The 23,214-nt window shown below is 47.5% G+C and overlaps 1 protein-coding gene across 2 annotated transcripts in view; it reads left to right on the top strand.

Annotated features, from left to right (window-relative positions):
• LOC146187581 (cytoplasmic aconitate hydratase-like) overlaps positions 1-23,214 on the top strand; it is a 192,992-nt gene that overhangs the window by 72,914 nt on the left and 96,864 nt on the right. For both annotated transcript variants that reach the window (XM_084607747.1, XM_084607748.1), the window contains 5 exons: positions 155-314; positions 5,087-5,307; positions 8,282-8,438; positions 19,924-19,988; positions 22,489-22,548. In XM_084607747.1, the coding sequence (XP_084463873.1) occupies positions 155-314; positions 5,087-5,307; positions 8,282-8,438; positions 19,924-19,988; positions 22,489-22,548 (663 nt within the window). The remainder of the gene's footprint in view (positions 1-154; positions 315-5,086; positions 5,308-8,281; positions 8,439-19,923; positions 19,989-22,488; positions 22,549-23,214) is intronic.

Genomic DNA, 23,214 nt, shown 5'->3' with positions numbered 1-23,214 from the left:
GATGTGACAAGAGCTTTGCCCTAGAATGTTCTTAAATTTCTTGTTTTGTTTATTTACGGGGTCTCTTCCCCTTGGGTCATGATGGTGTATCTGCTTTCTCTCAGAAATGAAATTTCCCTCTGTATTTCTGAGCTGGCGTGGCTCTTTGTCACAGGTGGGCTTCAAGGGCTACGGCTTAAAGCCCGAGCAGCTGGCGGCCCAGGCCAGCTTTACCCACGAGGGCCAGGAGCACCGCCTACAGCATGGCTCGGTGGTCATTGCTGCCATCACCAGCTGCACCAACACTAGCAACCCCTCCGTCATGCTGGGCGCTGGTTAGTCTTCTACTGCCCTGCAAAGTTGCTGGTTGGGCATCTCGTGTATCAGCTCGGCAAACTTCCAACTGTTGCTAAAGATGCTCTGAAAGGAAAGGGAAGGAAAAAAGAATACAGTCGAACCCGGTTATATCGAACCCGGATATATCGAATTTTGGTTATATCGAACTCACGAAATATCCTCTTGAAAATCCCATGTAAAAGTATAGGAAAGCCGAATATATCGAACTCAATTTCACCGGTCGTTCGATATATCGAACTCCGCACCCCGCACTGGAAAGTGTGCCTTCCCCAAAGACGATCGCATCACCCTTGGCCGTTTGCCGCGTGACGTTTTCAAGCCACGCGCGGAAGGAATGAGAGGGGACAGTTCGGCGACAGCTGGTCTGGGCAGCGCCGCACCCATTCCCCAAAGGCGCGCGCATCTGCAGTTGTTTCCCGTGCACCAACACATGACGTTTGCAAGCAATGTGCGTGGGGGGGTGTGCCCATTCTTTTGCTGAGCTATCTCTCTCCTTCAGCACGCGCAATGCATGCGCCAAGCCAGCTCAGCCCGTTTTCAGACAGACGTCGGACGCTTTCTCCAGCGTGTGTTGCGAACCTTCTACGTGTGGCAGCGCGGCGGCGGACTTGGCTATGGCGCCTGGCTTTTTTTTTTTTTTTTGCGAGAGTCATCCTTTCCTATCGTTGAGCTGTACGCGCGGCGTAGCATAAGATATGGCGGCTGCGGACGTTAAAAAGCGGCAGGGATTTTTTTTTCTTTTCGGGTTTTTTTTTTTTTTTTTTTTTATCGTTTATCCTTGCATGTATGAATCAGCGAAAGCAAGCGGTCAGCTGCTGCGATCATGACGTCCGCCCCAAGCGCGGCGTGATAAATCGAACCAGGCTTGTGCAATCAAGCCATCACGGGCACTCTGCCAAGTTCGCTCCCCGCCACCGCAGGAGCTATCAAAAGATAAACGCGCCCTGACGTTATCGCTGCGCAATATCTTTGCAAGCTGCCAATGAGCTGTGGATGAGACGACCGAAATGGACTGACGCACGCCATCGACATGCAAGCGAAAATGCTCGCGATTTCCTGCCGCTGCGGCGACACAGAAACCTTGTTTTGAGCTGCCGCGGTGGCTCGAGCGGCGAGAGGGACGCAGTTCCAACAAGTTTGAAAATTTGCGCTCTGTCGCTGCCGCTCGTCGCTTGCATGTGAGCGAGTTAGCCTCAACGCATTTTTTTTTTCAAATTCTCGGGTGCAAAAGTGGAGGGTGGGTTCATTATGCGAGTGGGTTGATTACGCGACAAACATGGTATCGTTTTGTCGCATCGTAAGTGCCGTCACAAGCCGATTTCTATATATCGAACTATTTCGCGATCCCCTTTGAGTTCGATATATCCGGGTTCGACTGTATTATGATAGAAACAGGCTTGTAATTACCACCCGTATAAGAACCTTAGTCGGTGCACGCTCTCACCCCCTTCTCCTTTGCGAGCAGCCTTGATCGCCTCGATTATCTGTCAGACACGCTGATCTTTGTGTCGTGTCACAGTTGAACTTGTTTTAAGGCCTTTCTTGGCTCATGGTCAGAATCTCGGGTGTGCCAGATCTGTGCACGAGATGTGTCCTCCCTGTCTAGCATTCCTGCCATCTCTATGGCAACATAGAGGGCACAATGATGAGCCGCACTGCGCTGTACCGTCAATCCCACACTTGGAACTGGCGTGCGCCAAGGAACGCCACGTAACAGGCATGACAGTGCACTGTCCAATCTCACATTTGCAGGAGCACTGCAGTGAACGCATGCCAGTAATAATAATAATAATAATAATAATAATAATAATAATAATAATAATAATAATAATAATAATAATAATAATTAGCTGTCAGGAGACGAACGGCGCAGTATCTGTCACACTTTCTGTGGACACCTGGCCGCGCCATAAGGGAGGCGAGGAAGATAGAGTGAAAGTGGAAAGAGAGAGGTGCCGTAATATAGTGTTGTAGAGTAATTACAAACGCCTAGGGATTTTTAATGTGACTTCAGACAGCACACGCACACCTTTTTGTTTGCTCTCCATCGAAACGCAGCCGCCGGCAGTCGGGACAAGGAAAGGAAATATCCACTGTGCGGCACCATGCATGGCCTTGCTAGCATGCATTTCAACAATACAGGAAAATCAGGGGCAAACACAGGCGCTTACAATGCCGCAGGCTAGAACTGGCTACCACTCTTCATCCTTCCCTAGAACTGTAGCCAAGTGGAGCGCCTTACTGTACAAGTTTGCCGATATTCCACCCATTGAATCGTTTGTAATGGCCGTCATACCTTATATATTATTCAGAAAATACAGTTGAACCCGGATATATCGAACTCGAAGGGGATCGCGAAATAGTTCGATATATCGATAATTCGATATACAAAAATCGGCTTGTGACGGCCCTTACGATGTGAAAAAACGATACCGTATTTGTAGCATAATCAACCCACCCTCCACTTTTGCACCCGAGAATTTGAAAAAAAAAAAAAAGCGTTAAGGCCAGCTCGCTCACATGCAAGCAATTGAGCGATCTCAGCGACGAGCGGCAGCGACAGAGCGAAAAATTTCAAACTTGTTGGAACTGCGTCCCTCTCGCCGCTCGAGCCACCGCGGCAGCTCAAAACAAGGTTTCTGTGTCGCCGCGGCAGAAATCGCGAGCGTTTTCGCTTGCATGTCTATGGCGCGCGTCACTCTGTTTTGGTCCTCTCATCCACAGCTCATTGGCAGCGTGCCAAGATGCTGCGCAGCGATACCGTCTGGGCGCGTTTATCTTTTGATAGCTCCTGCGGTGGCGGGGAGCGAACTTGGCAGAGTGCCCGTGAAGGCTTGATTGCACAAGCCTGGTTCGATTTATCACGCCTCATGATCGCAGCAGCTGACGCGTGCTTTCGTTGATTCATACATGCAAGGATAAACGACTCCCGGAAAAAGAAAAAAACAAAAAAAATACACCTGCTGCTTTTTAATGTCACAACGATCAAAAAGGGTGACCCGCAAAAAAAAAAAATCAGAGCGAGAGCTGTCGCTTTTTAACGTCCGCAGGCGCCATAGCCACGTCAGCCGCTGCGCGCAGAGGGTTGGGTTCGCAACAAACGTTGCAGAAAACATCCGACGCCTGTCTGAAAACGGGCTGAGCTGGCTTGGCGCATGCGTAGCGCGTGCTGAAGGAGAGAGATAGCTCGGCAAAGGAATGGGCACACCCACGCACATGGCTTGCAAACGTCATGTGTTGGCACGCGGAAAACGGTAATTGCAGATGTGCGCCTTTGGGGAATGGGCGCGGCTCTGCCCAGACCAGCCGTCGCCGAACTGTCCCCTCTAATTCCTTGCGCGCGTGGCTTGAAAACGTCACGCGGCAAACGGCCAAGGGTGATGCTATCGTCTTTGGGGAAGGCACATTTTCCAGTTCGTAGTGCGGAGTTCGATATATCGAACGACTGGTGAAATTAAGTTCGATATATGACGTGGCTTTCCTATACTTTTACATGGGATTTTCAAGGGGATATTCCGTGAGTTCGATATAACCAAAATCGATATATCCGGGTTCGATATAACCGGGTTCGACTGTATTTCCTTGTAATAATATTTTTTTCTTTTTGACTGTGTGTATTCTCCCATGGCTGATTGTCAGTCACATGTTCTGTTTTCCTGCCTTAAAATGCGACTCGGCACTGTTTTCAAGAACACTGCATCTCTACCTGTCCTGACTGCGAAGAGGCAATTCGCAGTATTTAATAACTAAATAATAAATAAAATAAAGTTAGCATTTCGTTATTAATCTAAGCAGGACAGGGACGCAGACACAAAGAAAGATAGGAGAGCGTAGAGGTCTTGCAGCTGTCTACCTGGCCTGTTTTTTTATTCTCCACTATCATATATGTCCAACTCCACATGACTTGCATTAACCATTGTAGCTCCTACACCTTGCAGGCTGTGTCATGTGGAGAAACAGCGTGTGCGAATCTCTTCTCGCTGTCAGCGCAGCCAGTTTATTTTATCTTAAAAGTTAAATGTTACAACTTGATAGAGTTTTTTTTTTTAAACGTCTGTTTTCTTTGCGAGCATAATTACTGGACATGACAAATGATAGCACACCCAGTTGTGCACCACTTATTTTTTGTATATAAATTTCACCTTTATGTAAGGTGCATATTCACGAAAATTACAGGTGAAGCTGTGTGCATGATAGTTACTACATTCGCTGACACTCAGAAAAAATCTCGTGAGGGCAGACATTTTTTTAAAGCAATGATTATCAATGCTTGCTCATAATCCAGTCAATTTCTGACAGTTGATGAAGCATGGCTGCATCGTCATACACAACAGTCCAGTAAACTATCCCAGTGAATGGGCTGTTTAAAAAGCAGGAAAGTGGTGACCGCTGTTTTTGGATACTCCCAAAAGTCGTCAGCGACCTCCTGCAAAATCTCAAATATCATGCAGCACTTCTGAATAGGCTGGGAGAGGGATGGCCTACAAATGGTGGCATGAAATATCCTCATTCACCACGAATAACACTGCTCCATCTCATTTGTTGATTTTTTGCCATGGCCAGACTGGCTTTCAAAGATCCACCTCATTTAGCCCCTTTCTGGCTGTGTGGGAAAAATAAGGAGGCAATTTCCACTGATATTGATTCCTTTGAAGGCCTCTAGATGTTGTTCTTTCTATTTCGATGATGGACGAAGTCTGTGGGGTCACTTCCCATTGCACTTGCAAGGTGTTGGCATGCTCATGTGCAGGGCTGCTGGCCAAGAAGGCGGTGGAGCGGGGCCTGTGCGTGGCGCCATATATCAAGACGAGCCTGTCGCCGGGCAGTGGAGTGGTCACTTCCTATCTACAGGAATCGGGCGTGGTGCCCTACCTGGAGCAGCTGGGCTTCCACATTGTGGGCTACGGCTGTATGACCTGCATCGGCAACAGTGGGCCTCTACCCGAACCAGTGGTTGAGGCCATCGAAAAGGTCAGGGCTTACGTTGCTGTGCACCACTCCTGTGCACCACACGGTGCCCTCCTACCAGGGGCGGTGTGTGATGCTCTTGGAGCTCTTCCTTCTTCCCATTGTAGTGCCTGTGATGTAGCTCTGTCCCTGTAATTTTTTTGGTAAATTCTGGCATGTAGAACCAGACAGCTGAGCAGTTTATGTTCAGATAAAAGCCCAGCGAGGCTAACAATCAGTGGCTTGCAGTAGTTCGGGCTTAGATGATTTGAACTTTCGGTTAGCACAAACCAGCTTCAGAAGTTCAGTTGGTCAGTTTTATTTTTGATGCATTCTAAAACCTCCCAACTTGTGTGAATTTCTCTTAGTTTTGCCTTATTCAGACTTATTTCATGCTCCAATACCCCTGGCATGCAAAGGAGCTAACATTAGATATTTGAAGTTTGTAGTACCGCGGGAACTTAGGCGAGGCTGTGTCCTGTTGGCACTGCAAGCAGTCACAGGCACCACATACAGTCGAACCCGGATAATTCAAATTTTGGTTATATCGAACTCACGGAATATCCCCTTGACAATCCCATGTAAAAGTATAGTAAAGCTGCGTCGTATATCGAACTCAATTTCAGTGGTCATTCGGTATATCAAACTCCGCACCACGCATTGGTCGGTGCGTCTTCTCCAAAGACGATCACAATCACCCTTGGCCGTTTGTGGCGTGACGTTTTCAGGCCACGCGCTGAATGAATGAGAGGGCACAGTTCGGCGACGGCTGGTCTGGGGCAGCGTCGCGCCCTTTCCCAGAGGCACGCATCTGCGGTGATCGCTGCTGTGCGCCAACACGTGATGTTTGCAAGCCATGTGAGTGAAGGAACGAGAGGAAACCAATGCAGCCGTGGTGTTTGGGAGAAAGGAAAAACGCAGTAGAGTGAAGCACAAAGGTGTGCCCACTCTTCTGCTGAGCTTTATCTCTCCCCTCCCTCTCTTTGCCGGTCTTCGTTTGCAGCAGCACGCAGTATGCATGCGCGGACAAGCCAGCTCAGCCCGTGGCAGATGCTTTCTCTAGTGTGTGTTGTGAACGCTTTGCGCCCAGCGGCTGACATGCGATGCGCGTCTCGTGTCGTCCTGCTGAATGTGCGTAAGCTATGGCAGCTGCGAACGCTAAGAAGCGGCAGTTCTTTTTTCTTTTTTTTTCTGCGAGAGTCGTTCATTCTTGCCATCGTGCTGAATGTGTAGCGCATTTTTTTTTTGTGAGAGTCATCCATTCTTACATCTGTGAATCAATGAAAGCATGTGGTCAGCTGCAATCATGACACTGACTTTTCGCATTGTTTGCTTTAAACGGCATTTGCAGCTATCATGCTTTCCAATGATTTTGTGGCAGTGGACTACGCCCGCCCCAAGCGCGGCGTGATAAATCGAATCAGGCTTGTGTAATCAAGCGATCACGGCCACTGTGCCAAATTCGCCTCCTGCCACTGTAGGATCTATCAAAGTGTAGTCAAAAGATAAACACACCATGACGTTATCGTTGCGTAGCATCTCGGCGCGCTGCCAAAAACTGAGCTTTGCATGTGACGTCGAAACGAAGGGACGCACCATCGAACGCTTTTTTTTTTTTTTACAGATTCTTAGGGGCAAAGGGGGGGGGGGGGGGGGGGGGGTTCATTATACTAGTGGGTTAATTACGCAACAAATACGATATCAGTTTTCACGATCGCAAGCGGCACCTCAATTATCGATATATCGAACTATTTCGTGATCCCCTTCGAGTTCGATATATCTGGGTTTGACTGTACTGCATATTCATTTTGCAAATTGAGTAACTTAAGAACTTTTTGTTCAATTCATGTTTGGTTATTCGACTATTTGCATGCCCCCTAATTACTGTTATATATTGCAGGCATTGCTGTTTATGGCAAATTGTCATGCATTCTTCAACTTCAGGGGCATTTGCGCGTCAGTACACCAGTGTTACTGTTTTTTAAAGTCTAGTCTTGCGCTCTGCAATAAAAGAGGCCATGCATACCAGGCAGTGAAAGGCAACTTAACTATGTCTGTCAAAAGGAAAGCCTGCAGTGTAGTTCCCTTTTGCCAAAAAGTCACCTGTGTGGCTGAAACCTGGGAGGAGGAGGCTTGAATAGTGTGGAATAGAAAATTACTTCATATTTACACGTGAGTCTAATCGTATATTAAAAACAGTTAAGTATGTTTGAATTCCTTGTGTATTGCATATCTTTTGTAATGTCGTGCTACAGCATACATAGTACGCTGAATGTTGTTACTGTTACATCAGGTTTTAAATAGGTCTGCGCCGTAGGATGCTCCTCTCGTCTAAGCCGCTGAATCCTCGCAGCTCGAAATACGCACAGAAATGGCATTTGGTCAGTATTTTTTCTCATGTGGGAAATTTGCTTGGGGGTACTTGCCTGATTCAATCAGAAGTCTTATACGGTGGCGGTGAAGCAAGACAAGCTGCTACCCTAGCAACAGTTGTGCCATCTTGTGCAATTTCCAGCAACTCTATCACAGCAGAAGGAGAGGCAGCACAAGATGGTCTCAGCCGCCACATGCAATACAAACACCTGACTTCTAAAGAGCCGACCAAATGCCATTTCTGTGCGAAATTTGTGCTGCGAGGGTTAGCTGGGGGAAACATTCCGCATGTGCAGCACGCTGTGTAAAGCTGAGAATTGTTCCTGTTTCTTTCTTTTTTTTTTTTTTTTTTTGCAGTCTGTTTTGTTCAGCATGCCAAATATTTTTCTGTCTGAGGCAGAAGCCTTTGTCAGGTCATGAGTGTTTGCTCCTGCTTAATTTTTGCTGTAGAGAGAGCTAGAGAGAGAAATGAAATAAAGACAGAGGCCTCTGTTGGTCTGAAATGAACTACGGATATTTCCACAGCAAAGGTATGCTGGCATCCACACTTGTTTGCAGCCCTTCCTGAGGTTAGTGTGCCTTGATTGCAGCAGTGCCTGGAGTGTGTAACATGATTGCTCCGCAGGGGGACCTGGTGGCGGTGGGCATCCTGTCGGGGAACCGCAACTTCGAGGGTCGCGTGCACCCCAACACGCGGGCCAACTACCTGGCCTCCCCTCTGCTGGTGGTGGCCTACGCCATCGCAGGCACTGTCGACATTGACCTGGAAAGAGACCCCATTGGTAGGCCTCCTTCCATGTTTTGACCTAGATGAACTTAACAGATTAAAAGTTATTGACACGATTAATACGGATGCTGCTCTGAGAATTTTAACCAGTTTTTTTATGGTGTGTTTTCAGAATGAGATGAATATGAAACAAAAGCAACGACTGCACCAGAGAATGGCATTGAAATAACTCGTGAGGGTGTCCTGGACATGCTGTTAAAACTGGACATTAGAAAGAAACACCCGGTGGTCTTCCGAATGTAATTTTGAGGTGATATGCTGAGCAAATGTTAAGTTTTCTCACAGATATCTTTAAACTGTCGTTAGCAAGCGGAGAAATTCCTGCACATTGGAAAATAGCACGTGTGGTTCCAGTATATAAAAAAGGTGATTGATTGTCAGTTTCAAATTATTGACCTGTTTTTATAACAAGCAGTGGCTGTAAAATGCTGAAGCATATTGTTGCCGGCTGCCTGCGAAAGTTCCTGAGTGATCATAATCTCTTGTCTGATAATCAGTACGGGTTTAGGCATGGGTTATCCACAGTTACTCAGACTGTTCTATCTGTGCGTGTGCTTGATATGTCCGGGCAAACGGATGTGGTTTTCTTTGACTTCAGCAAGGCATTTGATAAGGTGCCACATGGAAAACTTCTGTGTAAGATGGAATGTATGGGTGTGCCTTTTTCTATCATCCGATGGATTCAATCCTATCTTAGAGACAGACGTCAATATGTAGAAATTAATAAGGCTTCTAGCGTCCTCAGTGTTCAATCAGGAGTACCGCAGGGAAGTGTGCTGGGACTATTGTTGTTCTTAATATATGTAAATGATATAATTAGTGTTGTACCTACCGATGTATCTGTTAAGTTATTCGCGGACGATTGCGTTGTGTTTAAACAAATTTCATCTGGAAATGACCACAGCTCTGTACAAAAAGCAGTTTTCGCTATTGATGAGTGGTGTCTTAAATGGGCTGTAGAACTTAAGGGGGGAGGCTACCCTTGAACACCAACTTTTTTATTTCTTGAGATATTTGAATGAAATTTTCAGGGTATGCTCATAGTACACACATTTGAAGAACTACCAAGTTTCATGGAGCTGGGCTCATCGGTTCTCACGTTAGAGGAGTATATCAAAATAGTTTACATAGGTTCCTAGGGGCAGGCCTGGAGAATTTGCAAAATGTGCTAGCAGTGTGAAATTTGTTATGGTCATTCCTGGATAGTTTCCCCAGGGCAAGACAATTCCCTTTTTCCAAATTTCCTCTCTGAAAAATTTTAGTACAGCCCCAAATTTAGTGTTAAAATTTACACCTGACTTAACGATATTTTAATTGACTGCCCCTAATTACACATGAAATATTTTGAAGAAAACGAATTGTCTTGCCCTCAGAAATATACTTAGGTATGTAACAAAAAAAAAAAACCTCATGAAAATCCAATAAGCGGTTCATCAGCCACACCCTGCAAAAAATTGATTCTGAGAAAATGGCTCTCAAAGGTTGAGAGAACAATAACTTTTTTGTTTCTCAAGTTATCATGATGAAATTATCATGATAAAAAAAACCACCAAGTTTCATAAAATTGTGCATGCTCATTCCTAGATAGGTTCCTCAGGGCAAAACAAAGTCCTTTTTCTAAATTTTCTTGCTGAGAAATAGCATAGCACTGAATTTTTTTGTTATCAATTAGATCTATGGTGATTAATCAAATAAATTATAAAAAATTCCAGACATAATATTTTGAATACATGGGCTTCCCTCGCCCTCAAAAATTTATTCAGGTAGTCGAGCCCACTTATAACGACCCCACTTAAGACGAACACTTGCTTATCACAAACAAGCCCGGTGCGGCCATCAAAATACAGTCAAACCCGGATATATCGAACTCGAAGGGGATCGCGAAATAGTTCGATATATCGATAATTCGATATACAAAAATCGGCTTGTGACGGCACTTACGATGCGAAAAAACAATACCGTATTTGTCGCGTAATCAACCCACTCGCATAATGAACGCACCCTCCACTTTTGCACCCGAGAATTTGAAAAAAAAAGCGTTAAGGCCAGCTCACTCACATGCAAGCGACTGAGCGATCTCAGCGACGAGCGGCAGCGACAGAGCGAAAATTTTCAAACTTGTTGGAACTGCGTCCCTCTCGCCGCTCGAGCCACCGCGGCAGCTCAATACAAGGTTTTTGTGTCGCTGCGGCGGCAGAAATCGTGAGCATTTTCGCTTGCATGTCGATGGCCGTTTCGGTCGTCTCATCCACAGCTCATTGGCAGCGTGCCAAGATGCTGCGCAGCGATAACGTCAGGGCGCGTTTATCTTGACAGCTCCTGCGGTGGCGGGGAGCGAACTTGGCAGAGTGCCCGTGCTGGCTCGATTGCACAAGCCTGGTTCGATTTATCACGCCGCGCTTGGGGCGGGCGTCATGATCGCAGCAGCTGATCGCGTGCTTTCGCCAATTCATACATGCAAGGATAAACGATAAAAAAAAATAAACATCCCCGCAAAAAAAAAAGAAAAACACCTGTCGCTTCTTAACACCCGCAGCCGCCATATCTTACGCTACGCCGCGCGTACAGCACAACGATAAAAAAGGATGACTCTCGCAAAAAAAATAAAAAAAAAAGAGAGAGAGAGAGCTGCCACTTCATCCACTTCATCACGTCCGCCGCCGCGCCGCCGCACGCAGAGGGTCACGTCCGCCGCACGCCGCACATGGCTTGCAAACGTCATGTGTTGGCGCGCGGGAAACAACTGCAGATGCGCGCGCCTTTGGGGAATGGGCGCGGCGCTGCCCAGACCAGCCGTCGCCGAACTGTCCCCTCTCATTCCTTCCGCGCATGGCTTGAAAACGTCACGCGGCAAACGGCCAAGGGTGATGCGATCGTCTTTAGCGAAGGCACACTTTCCAGTGCGTGGTGCGGAGTTCGATATATCGAACGACTGGTGAAATTGAGTTCGATATATGACGCGGCTTTCCTATACTTTTACATGGAATTTTCAAGGGGATATTTCGTGAGTTCGATATAACCAAAATTCGATATATCCGGGTTCGATATAACCTTGTTCGACTGTATACATTGGGGCTATGGTGCTCCGTCTCGGATACAACGAACATCAGTGCGACTAGCCGATCGGCTACAGCGAACGCCTTGGTGCCGTGGTCCACTTTCCACATGCTGAGATCCGTCTATCCTGTGCTCTGTAAGCCGCGACAACCGGCATTCCCGATTCCCCCGTGGCATTTCGCTCAAGGCATGATGGGCGGCGCAGACGCAGCAATCGGCTTCGCGGTTTATCTCTCGCGGCATCTCGCCAGAGGAATGAGGAGTGTCCCAAACGCGGCAAGCGACTTCCCGGGTTATCTTCCGCGGCATAAGCGCCAAAACGAAAAAAAAAAAAAATCTAGCCAAGTCTCCACTGAATGCGTGTCGCATCTTGAGGCATCGTGAGCGACCACGCAACGTTTAACACGTTGCACGAAACCGTTCAGAGGGCACGACGAGAGATCGTAAATCTGGCAATTGCAAAAATCGCGAAAGGCGAACAGAACACACGAAGTACAAAGACCGCCAACAACGACAGCAAGCAAAGAGTCGGAGCAGACGACGCGGGGAGGTAGCCGGCGGAAACCGACGCGTCAGCGGCCGCAGCAACCAATAGTAGTCGCCCGATCCCCCGCATTCTCGCGGAGCGCGCGCTTTGCCCAGTCGCAGCCTTGAATTCGAGCGCGGGAAACTTGAAAGCCGCCAAGAGGCTCCATATCGGAAGCAAGCCACACCTCGACCGCGTCGCCGTCGCCGCCGCCGAGGGTGACAGAAGAAAGCGCAAGAATTCACAAACAAAACAAGACCAAGATGGCGGTGCTCAGTTCGGCGGGAGAGGAATGGCGCGCGCGCGAAGTTTGGGAATTTCCGGCGCTTGCTCGCTGCTCCACGGCTGCCGCCGCTTGTTAAATAATTTTGAGTATTTCTACGGCGAGTTGGGCATTGATAATTACAGAAATGGTAGTTTATAAGACATACTACCAGAATATATAATCTTCCAAAAAATCGACTGTTTTGAGATTTTTCGGTTTTCAAAGGTCGCGTCCCCCTTTAATACTGAAAAAACTGTTCTCTTACGAATAACAAGAAAAAAAAAAAATCTCCTATTTTGCTTCCTTACTTTCTTCACTGAGGTACGATTTTGGAAGTTGAAGAATATAAATATTTAGGTGTAACACTTGACAAAAAGTTAAAATGGACAGCACATATTACTAATGTTTCTACAGCTGCATTACGAAAGCTATGGTTTTTATGAAGAAAGCTAAAAACTGCCCTGGCACATATAAAATGATTAGCTTATGAAACTTGCGTACGGTCTTCACTTGAATACGCTTCAGTAGTTTGGGACCCGTACACGAAAAAGGCATAATGCTTCTTGAAAAAGTCAACTGGAAAGCTGTTAGGTTTATATTCGGAAAATATAGAAGGGAGGACTCCCTACACAGTTAATGAATTTCAATAACATTCATACACTGGAAACCCGCAGAAAGCTTGCCCGATTGACATTCCTTTTTAATAGTTTAACAGGAAAAAATAAACTCAAGCTTCCAAAGTGCATTAAGTGTCCACTAGTGACAAGGACTCACAGTGTTAAGGAGCATTCACTTACTCCCATTTTTGCCTAAACTAACAGTTTTAAATTCAGTTTTTTGCCTAGAACAGTGGAAGGTTGGAATTTGTTACCGGCATCTGTTTTATCCTCACATAAATTTTCTGATGCATTACAACGTCTATTTACCTGCTAATATTATTGTTTTACGTACCGTATACACGCGTGTAATGGCCGCACTTTTTTTTCCGAGATTGGGGTGAAAATCAGGGGGTGCGGCGATTACATGAGAAAAAAGACAGCGAAAAAAATTATTTGCAGTGGTACCTGCCTTTATTATTGTAAAAAAACTCCTCGTCCTCCTCCACTAAACTCGTCGGGATTTCAGGCTCGTCCCGTGTCCAAAACATCACTCCTCGTCGTCGTCCTCCTCCTCCTCCGAACTCATCGGGACATCAGGCTCGGAAAGCACGCCTTTGAACATTTGTTTTCCTGAGGGCATCTTCTTGGGAGCACCATCGTGGTACACATTTTTCGTCAACGCCGAACTATCGTCCAGCTGCTCTCTTTCCTTCTTCTTTCGAGTAGTGAATCACTTTCAGCTTAAAGTGAGCGGTATAACTAACGTATTTTCCCATCGAGGAAAAAGAAAATCTTCAGCTCACGAGCGCAGAACAAATCAGGGCAGCAATGCGTTCCGATTGCGAGATTGCACGTGATATGCTTCGGGCAATTGAGGAAATGGCTGTAAAACGGAGGAGCAAACAGACTTGGATTGGATTGGATTGGATTTGTTGGCCTCACCCTTTGTAACGGGCGGGCATCGCTGCGGCTAGGAGCGCCCCCTTTGTAACGGAGGTGGTGGCCGCTGCCCCCATGCTCGACTTTTTTTTTTCCTCAAATATTTTGTTCTTAATTCTTATTGGCAATTCTACTTCTAACCTTACACTTCATTTTGGCTTTCACTTGATTTTTGGGCCCCACCTGGCAGCGGTAACCACAAAACGTTCCGTATTTCTTGCACCGCACAGTAGACGGCACTGCCCAACTTCCTGAAACTCATGGTGCAGCTTTTACTCTGGAAATTTTTTTAAAGTTTTTTTTTCCCAATTTTCTTTCTAAAGTTCGGGGTGCGGCCATTACACGCATGTATACGGTATATTTTGTATTTTTGTGCTGGTAATATTGTGTAATTTTATTCTTTTCATTATGTAACAATGTGAATTCACTCCTGCTTGGGCCAAGCAATGGCCTGCAGTATTTCAAACAAATAAATAAATAAATGAGGTGTGTGCAGATGTTTGAAAGAATATTGGAAAATTTCTAAATACACCCAATGTTTTTCACTTCACCACAGTTATATAGCGTGGAGTGTGCAGTGAAACAAGAGGGGCCTTCCTGTGCGCAAAGGCAAGCACTTGATGAAACCGTTCAAATGCAGTCAGATTAACTTACTCTGATGTAAACAGTTTTAGGGCCATTCTATAATTTGAGCCTCAGATGTTTTCCTCAAAGGTGGTGGTGGTGGTAGTGGTTGATTTTTTTTTTTAAATAATCAAAAAGAAGGAAAAGAGTATTGCCGGCCGCGGCAACTGCTATCTAAAAAACTGAAGCACTTGAGCTGCGGCTGGCGGGAAGGAAAAGAGGATAGGGAGGGGAAGTAGAGAGGGGAGCGATAGGAAGAAAGGAAAGGGGAGCTTTGTACATTATTTACAAAGAAAAGACGGTCAACGAGTTCGCATCGCTCGCGCGCAAGTGTCCGAGCACTGTCCACAAATGCCTGCGCGCGAGCGGCCCCTGCAAATGTTTACAAAATATTACACATATATATGTAATACCATTGATGTATATACATAGTCGCGCGCACGTAGCGTCCTGTCGCAGACAGATCGCGCGCGCGACACTCAAAGGCCAAATTAACGAGAGTGTTCTGTACAGCTGCACCCATTTTCATGCATGTTCTTCCTGTACACAAAAACTGGTATACACCGGTATGGAAATCCTCTGTAAATGTCTACACTGGATATTTCAGTAGAGCATGCACTTGTGTGCAATTCTAGTTTAATTTTACCATGTGAAGTTTGCTATTCTTTATTCTCAGGTTTTGTTTTGCTGGCCAGATATTCAATATTTGATTTGTATTTGAAAATTTCAATGTTCACACACCCCTAGCCTTTACTTGCAGCACAGCATGTTGCCATGAACCAGAGTGTTTCCCAGCCAAGTCTTGCTGGAATATAGCCTTCTCTGTGTAGCTGACCACACGGGTTGTGGCATTATATCCTCCCCTTTGAAGGTCTCAGTGCTGAGCAAAATAGAGAGAGGCTAAGATGGTGCTTGATAAGGCAGGGCTATAGATGAGAGACAAGCCATTCAAGATCACATGGGCAGGGAGGCAGCGGTCAGCCAAAAGGCACATGCAGTGATTCACTGTTTAAAAGAGTGCGTTAAAGTGTACTGTGCACACAAAACAAGGACGCGGAGGTGCATGCAACAATTTCATACTCGCGACTAAATTCATATGAAGCGTGGGGATGATTGTACAAGTAACCATTCAATCAATCTTTGTAAAAATGAAGACAGATTTCTGAACTGCGCATGGTCCTAATTATGACTCTTGAAGGCATGTAAGATGTGTTTCCTTTCATATGAATTCAATCGCGAGTCTGCGTTTGTTATGTGTACCTTCACGTCCTTGTATGCGCAGTATACAGTCGAACCCGGATATATCGAATTCGAAGGGGATCGCGAAATAGTTCAATATATCGATAATTCGATACAGTTGAGCCCGCTTATAACGAACCTGAGCGTCACGCGGCGTCCGTTCGTTATATCCCGAAGTTCGTAGTAACTGGACCACAAACTAAAAAAGAGAAAAAAAAAAAAAAGTTGGCGGTCAAAACACGAAATTTATTTCTTAGCAAAAAAAGTCTGTGATGCTCGTCTGTTTCTGCAGTGCGGTCTCCAGTTTATTTAAAGCACTAGCGTGCTCTTCGCCGAGTCCCTTGGCATAGACAAGTTGTCTCAGGCCCTCTATATAGCCCATTGCTACAGATGTGCTTACGGGTGCTGGCTCAGACGTTTCATCTTCATCTGATTCTTCCGCGTCACTCTCGGCCCGCACTTCAGAAACGATGCCTTCGTCCGTGCACGGTTCCGCAATATCCGCATCTTCATCCGCAGAAATAAAATCCTGCCAACCAATGCCAGGGCCTCCCATGTCGGAGTCGACGACGCGCTGCCACAAATCGCCGCCGGAATCATCATCATCGGAGGCATCAGGCCCGACGTCCGGTACTGCGTTGACGAAGCCGGCCTTGCGGAAACAGTTTCGCACGCAAGCGGTCGTCACCTCCGCCCAGGCCGCCTTCACCATCTCAAAGGCTGAATATAATGAAACTCGGAGCGGCAAGTTAGCGGCCGGACGGTCAACGGTGATGAGCAAGCGCTGCACAATGCGGCGCCTATACGATGCCTTAAAGGAGCGTATTATGCCCAAATCAAGAGGCTGCACTTTAGAAGTGGTATTGGGCGGCAGGAAAAGTACAGTCACTGCTATCAGAGACGTTTGCACGTGGTGCGCTGAGCAATTGTCGAGCAACAGCAGCATGCGCCTGCTTTGCCTCTGCATGTCGCGGTCAAACTCGCCCAGCCACTCTGCGAATAAATCCCGTGTCATCCAGGACTTAGTATTGTGCCTGTAGCGCACGGGTACATGGTTCCGAAAGCAACGTGGCTTCTTGGATTTTCCGATTACAAACGGCATGCGCCGGTCGCTGCCATTCATATTAGTGCACAGAAGAACTGTAACGCGCACTTTACTGTGTTTACCGCCAGCGCATGACTCCCCTTTCGTGGAGTGCATCTTGTCTGGAAGCATCTGATAAAATAATGCAGTTTCATCTGCGTTATACACATCCTGCTCCGCGAGCTTGCAATAATGGCTCGGTTTGTTGCAAGCCAATTGGCAACGTCCTGGTCTCGGTAAGTGACCAGAACGTTGCCGAACGCGCCTCACTGACAATCGATTTGAAAACAATCCCATGCCACACTTTGAACCGATGTAGCCAGCTATTGCCTGGGCAGAAGTCGGGAAAATTTAGTAGGAATTCGAAGTCTTTGGCTTTGCCCAGCATCATTGGTCCACTTATCGGAATGTTGCGAGCCCGTGCATCGACGAACCACTTCAGCAGCGCATCCTCTACGTCCGCATAGGTGGCCTTCCGCAGGCGCTTTCTGTCCGCTGTGTTGGCGTCTGAGCTAGCGATCTTTTCCTTATTCTTCAGAATTGTCGAGATGGTTGATTTCGACACATTGTACTTCTTCACCAGCTCGCAATTTTTAGCACCTTGAGACAGTTCCGTCACAATTGCTCGCTTCGTTGCCATGTCCAGTGCTTTTCGTTTCGTGACCGCTGGAGGCAGGCAATTCCCGTCCGCCATCCCGAATTATACGACTCAGGCCCGACAGACGAAGCGCTCACACCACACACACGAAAATGACAACAAAGCGCCGCAACTGACGGAGCACGTGCGCACGTGCGACAATCACGCGAGACAAGCGAGGAAGTGCCTAAGGAATGGAACGGAACGGACACACAGCGGGGCATGGTATGCAGCGGGGAGACCAATGAGAGGCATCCCTAAGCGTCAGTGCTGCCACCTGCTGGCTCCTACCGTAGTTGCTTTCAACCGCCCATGGCCTCCGAGATTACCTCCGCAAATCTCGGAGGCCACGAACCGTCACCGTCGTACTGAATGCGCGCGGCGCGCGCCGCTGCGCATTCAGTCCGCCCGTGCAAACAGTACAACCGCTAGCGTATGGAGAGGCCTGCCTCCTGGCGCCCCGCGCCCCTGGCACGGCCGCTCAATGGAATAGCCAGGAAACGAAACGACGAAACTTCGAAGACTATGCCGGCGGCCGGCGCTGTGGAGACAGGCGAAGACGAGGGAATGGCGAGAGGAGAGGGGAGCGGAGTTGCGAGGAGGGGCGGCAGCGTGGCCTTGGAGGCCACACCACGCGCCGACACTCGTAGGCAGCGCGCGTCGGCGAGCAAAGGGTAGCTCGCTTGCGAGGAGGATTGCGAAAACAGACCAAAAGGGATGGGAGCCCATCGTTATCTCGTATTGGGGCGCCGGGTTTACGCCGTCCGTTCGCTGTAACCGATCGGCAGCGCTCATGGACGTTCGTTATACGTGTGATCTTGTGCCATTAAAGTAATGTATATTTTGGCGGTCGCTCCGGTCTCGTTCGTTATAAGCGAAAATTCGTCTTAAGTGGGGCCGTTATAAGTGGGCTCGACTGTATACAAAATCAGCTTGAGACGCCACTTGAGATCGTGAAAAATAATACGGTATTTGTCACGTAGTCAACCCACTCGCATAATGAACCCACTCCCCATTTTCGCCTTTCGCCCCCGAGAATTATTTAAAAAAAAAGCGTTCGGTGGCGCATTCTTCTGTTTCGACCGTCGCATCCACCGCTCATTTATTGGCAGCGCGCCAAGATGCTTTGGAGCGAACAATGCTAATAGCCGGTGGCATGATAGCAGCCGACCGCGTGCTTTCTTTGATTCATAGATGCAAGAATGAACGACTCTCGCAAAAAAAAAAGAAAGCTGTTGCTTTTTAACGTCCGCAGCCGCCATAGCTTACGCTGCGCCACACGTTCAGCCCGGCAAGAACAACTCTCGCAAAAGAAAAAAATTTGCCGCTTCTTAAGCTCCGCAGCCGCCATAGCATACGTTCAGCACGACAGCAATAAACGACTCTTGCAAAAAGAAAATAAATGATCTGCCGCTTTTTAGCTTCCGCAGCCGCCGTAGCTTACGCGCGTTCAGCACGATGACACGAGACACTCATGACGCTCATGACCGACGCGGCAGTGAGTGGCATTGGAGAGAAGGAATGGCGACCGCGGCAAGGTCAATGCATGGCCGCGACGGCGGCTGCCTGCTCTCTCTTCTGCGCAACCTCCGTAGCTTGCAACTAAATACTCTTAATTCCAGCCCTGTTAATTTGGAAATAAGGATAAGTACTGTTGGCTCGGTCCCAGCCAACGCCCATGAAAGGCTGTAATCTCGGACGGGCACTATGGGATAAACTTGTTTCTTTTTTTTTTCTTTTGCGACAGCCATCCATCCTTCCACCCATCAGTCGTCAACAACGAAAGCACGGGAGTCAGCCGCGATGACGCCAGCTTTTAGCATAGTTCGCTTCAAAAGCCACTTGCTGCTATCGCAGTAGATGGCGCCTGCTCATAGCATGATAAAGTGAACATACTCAAAAGGAGGCTTGCACAACCGGACAAGCGCTGGCACTTTGCCACGTTTTCTCCCCCCCCCCCCCCTCTCCCCTGCTGGAGCTAAAGTCAAAAGGTAAACACGGCGTTATCGCTGCGCAGCATCTTTTGCGCACTGCCAAGAAACGTGTTGTGGACCGTGACAGAGCGAAACGGAGAAATGCGCTGACGATTGACGCCTTTTTTTCTTTTTTTTTTCCAGATTTGTGGGCACAAATCGGGGCTGGGTGGGTTCATTATGTGAGTGAGTTCGTTACGCAACTAAATAGGTGCATTTATCGTAATACAAGTGGTTCTTGTCAGTTGTTTTGAGGCCATTCGATAATTCGAACATCTGATAGTTCGAACTTTTTCCCGGTACCGTGGAGTTCAAATTAACGAGCTTTTACTGTATCTGGGTTCGACTGTTTGTTTTCACTGTGCTTACTTTCTTGAGGTGTGCTGCGATGGCCAAGCATGGCTAATTGCTTGGAGGGGACAAACTGATGTCACATGGAGGTGGTTCTGGGGACCATAATACAAGTGAAGGACGTGCAGGGCGATTGTGGTGCAAGTTTTGCTGGCTTCATCAGCCTACATCAAATGTTGATTGCAGGTCAAGGTTCGGATGGCAAGCCTGTCTTCCTGTGTGACATTTGGCCTTCTAGGGAAGAAATTCAGGTCAGTACCAAGGGTATTGCCTGGCTGCACCATGTGTTCTGTATTACTTTTCTTGGCTGGTGGCTTCACATTTACATACAGCAGTGGAGGCTTATAGTGATATAGTAATGCAGTTTTTGCCTACCTTTGGTCCCATAGGATTCTGCGATCGGTTATATTGCGGTTTCAAAATTAGCTGGAGCACAGAATAGCAGGGGCACTTTCCTGCATAGCACAGCACATCACACCATGTGTTTAGGGTGCGACACAAGAGCATGATCTGCACACGTGCAGCTTGTTTCCCCTTTCAGTACTGTCTTGCACAAGATTGCACAACAGCTGTTCTTCTCCCTCTGTCGCTCTTTTGCATGCCACAGCTTGGGATTGAATGTCGTCGATGGCCTTTGCTTCATTCCACGTGTCAAGGGGGGGGGGACCAGGAACGAGTTCTCTGGGAGGTAGATTGGCCCAACAATCCCAAAATAAATGACTTAATGGTGCACCGCAGAAGTGACAGGTTGAATTTGAAACAATGTATCATGGGTTAGGGAATGTATCAATTTCTAGTGTTCTCCACATCATCTGTTGCTCTCTGGAGAGGGAGCTGTGGGGTGTAATCGTGGTATGGTTTGCAGTTCGGCTGGCTTCTACTCAAGCCTATGTGTGGGCTCCCCTGTTTCCTCACATGTCAAGGTTAAGGAGAAAGCTCGTTGTAACAAACTTCAGTGTAATGAAGTCCTCGATGTAACCAAGTATTTTGGCTTTCACTACCGAGTGTCCATAGAACATCATGCATTCTTAGCCTCAGTTTAAGGAACCAAATTGTATTACACCTTCAATGTTGGAAAATTTCGTTGCTGCCTCAAAATGAACCAGCAGAAAAATTGTTCTTCAAGCGCGAAAGGTTGAGCGGAATGCGTGCCGAACTGCGCATCGGAGTGCAGGCTTGAAGGTGTGCCACCCGGAAGACAGATGAAAAGCACATGGTAGGGGAGCGTGCTGCCTTCTGCACCATCTGGGGCAGTATGGGTGAGGTTCGCGAACGTAGCGTTGGGGAAACTACTAAGCAGCATGAGCGTTTGCGCAGCGTGCAGTCAGCAAGTCTGAACGCGTGGCTCTGGCAGAATGGCGCAGTCGGTCGCAATCCTGCCTGAACTGGTCACCAAATGCGGTGTGGCACCTCAAAGGAACCTGTGCTGTGATTATCGCTTTTACCCATAATGCTCGGTGAAAGAACTGGAAGGGTAGGCACACCTGTCTGCCTGACAACCTCACTTTCCACTCGGTGCACATGCGAGCCAGGACACGCTTCCAGTGAAAAATGATGATCATCCTGATAAGTGTGTCAGGTGGAGGGTTTTTGCTGTTAGTGAATTAGAGAAAGTGAGGCGAAAAATGTGGCATAGCCTGCTGCTGCTGTCGCCAGCCTTCATTTCCCTGGCTCCCGTGAACTCTTCTGCAGCGGCGGAGGCGGTTGAATGTGGCGTCGAATCGACAATGTGATCAGGAACTCAGGTGGGCGACGATGATGGTGGCACCAAAAGTCCTCATCATGTACGTAATAATAACGCCCACCACAATTCAAAGCTTTCCCTCTGAAATGGTGATTGAGGCGTTTCAGGATTGTATCGGACGAAGCTACTGTGGTAGGGGCCATTTGTGATCCTGAGTTGAGCAGGGGGGCCTCCGACGGGTTAGGGATTAGGGAAGGGACGCAGCCTTGTTTTCATGGCATGTCGTGGAGACCCGCAGTTTCTCCGTTGTGCCAGATATTGTTGCCTGTAACGGTGTGGGTATCAGGTGAGTTCCATCGTTGCTAGCAAAGGTTTCTTCTTGGTTGCAAACGGATTGAATTGGATTGGCTTAGCTAGGCTTGGGCAGTCTCTGTACTACTTTGCTGCTGCTTGATTTAACATCATTTTTCATCTGTATCAAAGTGGCTGACAGAGAGCAAACACACTGATACCGGGATAACAGCCATTCCCACCGCGGCTCACACAGTGCTCCTGTTTGGAGGGGGTAAGAGTGGGGACAGCTGGTGTTTCAAACCACAAAGCAGTGGGAAATGCCCTTTTCTCACGTGTGATGACACAAGCGTGGAATTCACAAAGCTGCTACACATTGTGGTATCTGTGACATGAGATGTTGTAGTGGGGACAGGATGAAAACATCGCTCTGTTTCAGATATAATTTAGGAAGAGCAACATACAAAATGGTGGAAGTGACAATCTTTCAATTAAATTAAGATCATTTGTGAGCATCTGTACTGAGTAGTCACATAATGAAGCCATGGCATAATTGAGCAGATTTCAAAGAGCTTCATAAAAGCAAAGCAGCCATTGATTGGGTCTGAGGTTCCATCTGTGTGTACTTAGGAAAATTGGTTGGTGGCGCACTGAGGGGTCAAGGTGCATATGGCTTCGAAATTTGCTGCAATGGTGGATGTGTTTCTAACTCCAGCTCTCTTTGGCTGTCAGCACTTTTCCTGCAATGAATGTTGACTTAATGTTGATGTTTGCAGGCAGTGGAGAATGAGCATGTGCTGCCGAGGATGTTCAAGGAGGTGTACGCCAAGGTGGAGGTGAGCATGCTTGCCAAGAGCAGTGTAACCAGAGTTTCAGTGACAAAAAATGAGTGGTGGTTCCTGAGTAGGCTGCCATTATTGGCAGTGAGCATTCTGGCGACGGCGTGTTCTAGAGTGGTTCTGAGCGATATGTTTTAGATAGCGGCAGTTTTACCCTTTTATCGTTGAGATGAGGGTCTCGGCAGTTGAAGAGTTCTTTCCTTCTTCTTTCTAAAAAGGTTTCGAAGAAGGAATTTTGCTCCAAACAGCTAGGATTCTCAGGGCAGCTAGTTGTAGTATACAGAAGACCAGAATATGTGTCTTCTTTGCATGAGAATCCAGGGTTTCTTATGTGTGCAAGATGAGTACGTGTTGTGCTTGTGCACCTGACGGTTGACATACTTGCGTAGAGGCTGAAAGTTTACGTTGAAGAAATTACCTTAGGCAATCAATTTTTGCATAGATATGGTCCACCTGGTCCTATCACAGGTGGCGCACATAAAGAAAGTGCGTTCAGTCTGTACCAGGGACGCTGGTTGTGGAAACAATGTTTGAGGAAGGAACACAAGCTGGAGACTTACTGCGCTGGAATGGGCACTGGAAAAGCAGCTTTGGGAGGAAATAGAGGGGCTACCACTCAGAGGATGGTGAACAGGAAGCAGAAATGTAGGCCACAGAGAGGAA

Source organism: Amblyomma maculatum, chromosome 6 (assembly GCF_055883805.1).
Source record: "Amblyomma maculatum isolate TAMU_Amacu chromosome 6, ASM5588380v1, whole genome shotgun sequence".
In the NCBI taxonomy this organism is placed as follows: Eukaryota; Metazoa; Arthropoda; class Arachnida; order Ixodida; family Ixodidae; genus Amblyomma; species Amblyomma maculatum.
Note: the sequence above shows the minus strand (reverse complement) of the source record. Positions and strands in the feature narration are given on the sequence as shown.